General features: G+C 30.6%; 2 protein-coding genes across 4 annotated transcripts in view; both read right to left on the reverse strand.

The window, feature by feature from the left end:
• LOC108749170 overlaps nt 1-181 on the reverse strand; it is a 4,724-nt gene extending 4,543 nt beyond the window's left edge. The window contains exon 1 of the mRNA XM_018487710.1: nt 114-181. Coding sequence (XP_018343212.1) covers nt 114-134 — 21 coding nt within the window. The 5' untranslated portion in view covers nt 135-181. The remainder of the gene's footprint in view (nt 1-113) is intronic.
• Nucleotides 182-2,740: 2,559 nt separating this feature from the next.
• LOC108749165 lies at nt 2,741-7,779 on the reverse strand. 3 transcript variants are annotated; one of them, XM_018487703.1, is made up of 7 exons: nt 7,736-7,779; nt 6,390-6,638; nt 5,764-6,031; nt 5,200-5,438; nt 4,582-4,962; nt 3,167-3,375; nt 2,741-3,093 (listed from the first exon to the last, which is right to left on the reverse strand). In XM_018487703.1, the coding sequence occupies exons 1-7, from the start codon at nt 7,736-7,738 to the stop codon at nt 3,009-3,011; spliced, it is 1,434 nt and encodes a 477-aa protein (XP_018343205.1). In that variant the 5' UTR covers nt 7,739-7,779; the 3' UTR covers nt 2,741-3,008. The 3 variants fall into 3 exon arrangements, with proteins under 3 accessions (XP_018343205.1, XP_018343203.1, XP_018343204.1); XM_018487701.1 differs by having other exon boundaries at nt 5,764-6,034; XM_018487702.1 differs by lacking the exon at nt 7,736-7,779 and adding an exon at nt 7,157-7,207 and having other exon boundaries at nt 5,764-6,034.
• Nucleotides 7,780-9,436: the final 1,657 nt, after the last annotated feature.

Genomic DNA, 9,436 nt, shown 5'->3' on the forward strand with positions numbered 1-9,436 from the left:
TATATATATAATAAATATTAATCATGTCATTATTTAATAAAATGAAAGAGGAAATTGAGGAAAACGAGGATAGAGCGTTAAATGTGTAAAACAATTTTGATTTAAGTACTTACGTAGATTCTAGCGAAACTCATGACGGCCGACCTTAACCTGCTAGCTTAGCGGACTTGTCGTGTATGTTTGGTACTGATGAAGCTGAGGCCAGAACATCCCACCTTATATGCCCTCGCTCCTGGTGTGAGAAGGACACCATCATTATAGTTTCACCACAGCGAACGCTATGCGCGTTCGATACGAGAAGACACCTGCCAGTAGCGTAGCGACGTTTAACAGATCGATACATGAACGATCATGCGAACTTTTTTATTCTTTTTACGTTACGTAAATAAACATATTCTATAAATGGACTAGCCGGGAAGTTTCTATATTAGAATAAAGAATGCATATCGGAGAACTAGATACTATAAATTGTTTGCTACAGTAACAAGCTAAAATTCATAATTCCATGTGAAATAAAATTTTAGCGATTTTTTAAAAACTTATATAATTTATAATAATTTATATTAAATTTATTTAACACTCATAAAGATGACGCGGTCAATAATACCGTCAGTATTAACAAATACTAACAATATTATTGACAATATAGTTAATATTGATAGATTGACATAGAATACTGACTTGGATTTTAATTTTTGAACAATATCGCTTTATTAGGATCCATGTTACAGTATATCAGTGTAATAAATAGATTATACGTGATATACTGTGACATGGATCAAAACTAAAGAAATATATTGTCTGATATACTGATCGTGTAAGATTATAAAAATATTAGAAGTATTGATGCATACATTAACATTATTGATTCAATATTACTGATTAGTATTGCTGATTAGTATTGATCTTGTAGAGGTCATCTTAAGAAAATATTATAATGATTCCGAAGGCGTGATGCACGAAGTGCACATAGCCGCTTTTACTTTTATTTAAACAAATCATATATCGGATACATATATCGACAGAAGATTCCAGTAAATTATACATTTACAGAAAAAGAAAGCGCATGACGTCACTAATAACAAAGTAGCAGCCAAAATTTCAAACAGTTAAGTTGCATGCCTACACCGTTGAATTCATCTCTAACAGCTTTCTCGTGGACTCTGCTGATACATCGCACTCACATAAATACTTGCATATGCTTGTAGGTTTCTTGACATAAGACGTACCTTCATCATTACCTCTCGACTGTCAATGCAGTCTATCTGAATGCGCAACATAAACTATCAAATACCGGTATACAGACAGAATACTTATAAGCAGCTACTCTTGTACGAGCTTATTGCTAATAACTGATAAATAATTTTGTTGCGTCCGCGTACTTGATGGAGGAATTAGTAAAACTTGTGTAATAATGTCGTGTCATAAGTAATATATACTACTGTTTTCGTAATAGTAGAAAGAAGACAAGAGTGTGGCCTTGTCGTCTATCAATGGCAGATCTTCTATTGCGCGAATTAATCACTCGATCATTTACCTTCTTAATATTGAAATTCTTTTTAGATGTTACGAACGCTATATTCCATATTTCAAAGATCCCATAATACATTTAACAATCTTACGTGATTGTTTGATTATAATTCTATAATTCTATGTTACAAAATACAAATAATATTTACGGAAGAAATTATATTAAGATAAAGAAGATTAAATATAAAAAAAAATTACATTTGTTTTATGGTATTAACAGATTTAACTGATTCTTAGATTAGAGGTGTGCGAGGACCTGAAAATATCGGGAACCTGATGATCAGAACGAGTCGAGAAAACATCGGATCGAGTCTCGAAAATTTCGAGATTCTCGAAAGTATCAGGATTCTCAAAAATGTTCGGGATAAAGTCTCGATAAAGTCGAGGTTCCCAAAAGAATTTATATTTCCGAAAAAATGTAGACAATTCGATTACTACTTAGAGTCGCTTTAACGAATAATAAAGACTTAATGACAAATTCTGTATTTGTGCTTGATGTGTGTGTGTGTGTGTGTGTGTGTGTGTGTGTGTGGTTACAATTACAAAAAAACATTACAAATTTTTTATTAAAATGAGTTTTGAAATGATAATCGAATTTTCGAGAAAAGCGATTAACTCGAGAATATTGAATTAATTCGGGAATTTTGATTCTTTCGAGAATTCCAACTTTCTCAGGAATCCCGAACATTCTCGGGAATCCCGAAAACTTCGAGAATCTGATCTTGATAAAAATTCCTATCCCGATCCGACCTGATCTATTCGGGTTCTCGCACATCTCTATTAGATAATTTTACATTTAATAAATTAAATATAGAAATATATTAAATGCAAGAATTAAGTATAAGAATTAAATATAGAAAAACAGAAATATAAAAATATCTTAATTTTTTAAATAATTCTTTATAATACTTCATATAAAATATTAAAAAGATTATTATTCACAAGTAAGTAATGTCAGAAAAATATATTATATTATTATTAAAAATTGTATTTATACAAAATTTTTAACTTTTATTATGCGCGATAAAAGGTGATAACAAGAAATAATTATTACTTAAAAAAAGAGAGAAATATTAGTTTTTTTGTGAAATTATATTATAACTATGTAAAATAATTACATAATTAGTTTAGCTATATAATTAATAAATTCTATACACCTACATTTTTAATTTATTTTACAAATTAGAAAAGAAAGGTGTTATCAGTCGTGTTTTCTATTTTAAATTTTATTGAAAATTGTAAACAAAGTATTTGCCATTTAATGGACACATCTTTACAAACGTAAAAGAAACAGTATAAAAAGGTTTTGTGTGATCTTCAATGAAAGACTAGATGCCGACCTCTGTCACATTCTCTTCTCGATATCCACAAATGCCTCGGTCGTCGTATGATCGCTAATAATCGAGTTTTAAAAACTGTACTGACCCTTGTGTACGTATGACATTCGTCAATCGTCATGCCACTTATGGCAATTCTCATTATTCAGATTTACGTTTCTTAAGCGCAAAGTTCACTTTCGACGGGAGAAAACCCCCTTCCAGTTTTATCGGCCTTTCTTTGTATCTGTAACAGTTATGACGGATGATTATAGTGATATGGCATTCTCTGGTACGTCTTATTATTCACGCTACTATACCTGGCGGTATCCTGTGCAGCAATGACTTTGCTTGGAATGTAAGTATCAAGTAGCGACCTCGGTTCCGAGGGCAAGGAGTGATCTTGCGCCGGCAAGGTCTGCTCGTCTTCGAAGGAGTTCCGAATAGGCTCCAGTTGCGTGCTACCAGTTTTAAAGTTATGTGGAGGGAATTGCGGCGGTATGAAATGAGTTTTGGGCTCATCAGGCACCTGTTCAAAAATAAATTAAATAAAATTACGATGGTTATTGTGTGGAATGAGACGATTTTAGAAGAGAATTCTAAGCAAGAGTGATCCCGCAGGATGTCGTAAATATATAATATACACTGATAGAAAAATTTTTTATATTTGTGACTATAATTACATAATATCGTACTTATAGTTATTACTACTGTAATATTAATAATAATAATTATATTTATAGTTTTATAAAAATATATAGTTGGAATTAAAAATGATTATAATTATTACCAGGGATGGGAACACTGTTACTTTTATTCGTTTTTTTTTGTAATAACAATTTGATAATGACTTTACAATTTTTTATGATAACTAATCAAAAATTAAGTTGGGAATATCACTTTTGAAAAATAACTTGTCATCATTACGCATTATTTATTGAAAAACGTAACTCATTACTTGTAACTTGCCGATGCATTACTTTTACTCGCTACTTTAACTCGTTTCAATGAGAGTTACTTTTTTTAAATAAATAACGCGTAATAGTGACAAATTACCTTTTAAACTGACAAATAACTTTCTCAGCTTTTAGTTAATTATCATTACTGTCAAAAAATTGCAACGTCATTACGAAATCGTTATTATAAAAAGTAACAGCAAAAGTAACGGCGTTACTTACTTCTCATCCTTGATTATTATTAATATTATAACAATAATAATCATAATTATAAAATTAAAAATTAAAAATATTTTTTACCTTAAAACGCATATTAAAGTCTTAATTAAACGGAAGGAAAATAATTGTTAAAAGTATGCAATATATACTTTTCTTTCATCGTTTTTTAGTCAATATAATAGTATTCAATATAATAATATAAAGTCAATATAATAGTATTTTATTTAAAAAAAAACTAAATTATTGATAGGAAATATCATGCGTTTCTATCTGTTAAAATAAAATTAATATGTCAATAGAAAATACATAGACAGCAGCATGACAAAAGAGGCAATTAAGCTATACTAATTAGATAGCGATATCATTGTGTTAACGAGGCTAATTTAAATCATTAATTATACCTCCGATGAGTAAAGCAAGTTATGTAAAACTGTCATTTCCATTATAAAACACCGATTTTCGATCAATGTAACGTAGTCATGTAAGTTGTAAATCACCCTGAGTGAAATATCAATCATAGCACTCTAGAATTTATTTTTATCTGTTACAATTGCACCAACCTTGATAAAATTTTGCGGGAGGTCCTGGCTAATCTGCTCCTGCAAGACTTCCTTCGGCACTTCGTGGCCGATTGTCGATGCGATATACAGCTGTTGCTGATTTGCGCGAAGATAGTTATCCTGAATGTAGGCTGGTAGACGAGCGTAAAGATCGCTATAAGCGGCAGTAGGATCGCTGTAAATTATGCCGGGCTGCATGTAAACTAATTGGTGCACATACTGCGGTTGCGAAGGCGTGATGTAAGCTTGCGTATGTAATAGGGGCTTTTCTTGAGCTAGCGATTGCTGGGGTTGGACGTACAAGGGTGTCGTCAATAGTGGGGCCGAGTTGATCTTTTTTTTATGTAGACTTGGATTTGCATATGTCGATTCTTTCGGTGCCTGAAATATTCACGATTGTGTGACGAGTAAAACAGGATTGACAAAAAATCGACTTACGGCCAGTTCAAATCAATGCTAAAATATTCGCGAAGCTGTTTGTTATGCAGGAAGAAAGCCTAACGTTTCTCTTTCACATTGCATTAAATCAGAATATTGCGACACGATTAGTGCTACATAATCATTTGCACAAGAATACAATTTACTTGAGAGAGTTGCATTCACGCAAATTAAATTTACCTTGGTCGTGAACGTTACTGGCTCGACAGTAGAATAAGGTTGTTTTACGGAAGAGATCAATTGTTTCTGATTATATACGGGGGCATATACGGGTACGGAAATTTGTTGAGCCGCGTGGTTGGCAAACTGTAACGGAGGTTGCGCCAGTCCAGCACCTTTTAGATTCACTAAGGGATTAACATCCAAATGAGGATAATAGGGAAGCAATTGTGCCACCGGAACGTCAATGTAAGCAGGATCTACGAAATAAAAAAGTATAATCAAATTTCATATTCTTTCTTTTAATAGTTATTTTAAAAACTTATGTCTATTATGTCTATTATGTGAATTTAGATTCTTTTTTCTTTCTTAACTTAAAAAAATAATAGACTTACTTATTGTCTTTTCTCCATATAATTAAATGTAATAATTTTTTATTCCATTATTAATTTATAATTTCGTAATTTTTAACATAATTAGATATATGAGTAAAAAATTTATATAAAATTATTATTTAAAAAATTCTTGAATATAAATTTGAAGAATAACGACGTATTATAAGCATTTCATGTTCGTCGGATTTACCTTTATTAATGGCTTTCGTGTATTTTTCTGTGACTGCTTTTTGTTGAACACTTTGAATGTGGTTGCCTACCATTATTTCCGGTTGGTAATTTAATTTTTGCGATTCGAAGGCAATAGGATTAATATCTTTAGCTATTTCCACTTGCTGTTGATATCCATCGTAATATTGGATCGGTGGAATATTTTGCTGTGACAGAATTTGGCTCGGCTGCTTATATTGTGCTTCTTGTACAGTATATTGATTAGCTTGAATATATTCTTCAGGTATCTGCTAACGATAATAAAACAAGAAAATAAAAGAATTAATAAACGAAGGTATATAGTTGGTAGATTTAAATACATTATTATTTTTCTTCTATTAATATTGTTTATTTATATTACAGGGTGTCTCAAAATAACTTTGTAATAAAGCATTTACCAAACTTTATAAACTTTTTTTTTATTTCCACATATAGAATAAAGTCCTGCAGTTTGTCCGTAAAATCCTGAGACACCCTGTATATACGTTAAATATATCTTATGAATAACATCATTATCAATCATTTTTATATTAATATAAGAACGCGATTAAAAGAAGTAAAAACATTTGAAATTTCGCATATTACAATATTTAATTAATATCTTACACTATATTTTATGTCCTGAAGTCGCTGAGGCGGAACGTACAGTTCGGGTTGACCCAAAGTATTATATTGGCTTGGTATTTGATACTGCTGCTGATTGGGCTTGGCGGTATATTTCGTCTCATCAGTCTGGATGCTCTCGGCCTTAGTCTTATCTTCCGCCTTCAGAGTATCTCTTTCTATATCTTCTAAATTAATTTTCTTCTCAGCATACGTCGCTGTTACCAGCAGACTCAATATTAAATAGACTTTCTGTAATTGAAAGGGAAAGTTAAAATTACTGTCAATCATCCGTCTACTCTGCTCTCTTATTCTCTTCTGTAAAATTTGCCATCCAATTGTGCATAATCTATAAGCTTCTATCAAATATAACGTTGATAAATGCCTTTCAAGTTTAAAATATAAATAGCATGATTGGCATGTGTCATGTAAATAAAAAGTTAATTGCTTTCTTGATGCATATCAAAGGAAGGAAAATATATCATTATACTTAGAAAAAATACGATGATAAAATACGATGACATGAAATTATGTTGAAAGTTGAACTCAATAAACTTTAATATGACTCATTAAAAATCGCAAGATTAATTGCTAAAGAAATCATCTTTTTGTCAAATTTATCGTTCTACTTTTAATTTATACATATATACAAAAAAAAGTAACAGAAAAAAATTAATAATCTCCCTAAATTATACATAATAATAATAATTAATCTAATAACGAAGTGATCAACGATGACGCGTCTTAACAGCTAATTATATTTTAATCACCATTATCGTTTCCGGTAAAAACGTATTTACACCGGGCACACTTTCACTGCACGCGAAGTTCTGGGTCAAATATCCGGCATGGACCACTCTTATATAGAATGTGTTGTCCCGCCATCGGCGGGGCGGATTGCTCCCTCCTCCAAACACGTGTATCACCATATGCATGCATATACATTTCTCTCGTTTTTTTTTTATTAAACCAATTTTCAGGTACATGTTACTGTGCGTCATGTACCAGGAAAAAACTACGCCTTTTTAGAAATTTATAACGGAACTTCGAAATATTACTCTAAATATTTTTCAATTTACTGAACTTATCACCAACCACGGAGATAACTATTTTTTTTTATTTTGTTACAAATAAAAATTCATTTTATATATTTCGCTGAAAGCAAGTCCGTTTGCACGATATTTTTATTTGTGATTTTTTTAAATAAAGTCAATATGTAACTGTTACAAAATTCTTTCTTATTTAACAGCGAAGTTATGCATTTCTTTTTCGCGGTGGTTATATAATATGCGGTATTATCCCACTAAATTATTGAAGTAGAAACATTTACATAGCGGGGCTATACTTACCATATTGCAAATATATAAAAAAAATAAAGACACGACACAAGGGACTTAGCTCTACTATAAAACCGAATCAGATGTCCGTTCTCTTATATGCCTTTACCCCTACCAGATGTATCTCCTGTTGAACACTTCACTTCTTGATCAAAGCGTGTGTGATAATCCGTGTCGATCGTGGACCACGCAGAATACTATCGATAGGAGTAAAAGTGAAGATATTCTTTAAATTACTCCCTCGAGTTTGCAGATCATACGGCTGGATTTCATTTGAGAGAGAGATTAACATGTCTTGAAAACGTTATATATATGTAATACATACAATATTAAAAATAAATATTTTCCAAGCTTTTATAATTGGTTTTGTAAATAACTGCTTTAGAAATAATATTATATATCAATTGCTACTTTGTAATAGTATATTAAATTAACTAATTTTAGTTGATCTGTGACGATAGAATTTAGGATAGAATTTTATTTTTAATTTTATGTTCCGTGTAAAATGAGTTAAAAATTAAAATATAAAATATGACATAAAATTAAGCTAAAAAATAATATATATTAAAATATATATATAGATGCATATTAAAATACATGGCATATCAAATTATAAATATAAAAATCTATTTCAAAATTTAAAGTGATTTAAAATATAAATCATTAAGGGCCAATTGTTTCACCTTTTGTTAAATTTTACTTGTTAGGTAAATCTGGCAATCTGCGCATGTGATTGTATAGTCTTGCTACTTACCCAACAGGTAAAATTTAACAAAAGATAGAACAACCGAGTCTTAAAGTGGGTCTTAAACTTTTATAAGTTTCGGGAAAATATAAACAGACTTTCTAACAAGAGTAATTCTTGACACTCAAGTTAATTAGATAAAAAATAATGATTGAAGTGAAATTGATTGATGTTAAATACACGCGTGTACATATTCGTATACAAAAAGGATATAAGATACGCTGATGTTTTGTAAACACATAAAAGGAAAACTTTAAGTTGATTAATAGATAAGAAAACATTATTTTGCCTAGAACGATCATTTTGCATCCATCACGAACGGCGGAAAACTAATCCTTTCGTAGAAAGAGTCGCATCAAAGATGCCACATCGTTAGTATGAAATTAATCTTCGCGACAGAAAAAAGTCGGTTATTAAAATGTAATCTTCTGGGAATGTATATATCGCGTCGAGGTGATCAAATTGCATAGAAACAAGCTTCACCACGTACTTAATCATTAGCGTTCTTTCCACGAACATTATTCGTGTGATCGGCTATCTGATTGCGTTTAATATGGAATAAAGTGCGTTAAATGCTAGCGTAATAGGCACTCATTATCTTCACGTAAATGTTCTCTTGATCTTTTAAAGTCGTATTATTTGCGCTAATTATCATACCTGATTATCCGTTATTATTAAGCTACTAATTGTCGAAATTACGCGTTTCAATCAATTTTGCATCAATTATAATTTGAATGGAACGTAAAATAAATCAAACAATACAACTTTACTGATTTTCATCTCTATAATGAGACAAATCGAATATATTACAAATGCAAAAATAATTTTTTATAGCATTTATATTAAAATATATGACAAAGTTTTACTCATATAAATTTGATTAGGATCATCCCTTAAGATATTTTCTCTCTTAATTACAATAATGCTTGATATAAATTAATTACAAATTAAATAATGAAGCATAGTTT

Source organism: Trachymyrmex septentrionalis, unplaced genomic scaffold (genome assembly GCF_001594115.1).
Source record: "Trachymyrmex septentrionalis isolate Tsep2-gDNA-1 unplaced genomic scaffold, Tsep1.0 scaffold27, whole genome shotgun sequence".
NCBI classification, from domain to species: Eukaryota; Metazoa; Arthropoda; class Insecta; order Hymenoptera; family Formicidae; genus Trachymyrmex; species Trachymyrmex septentrionalis.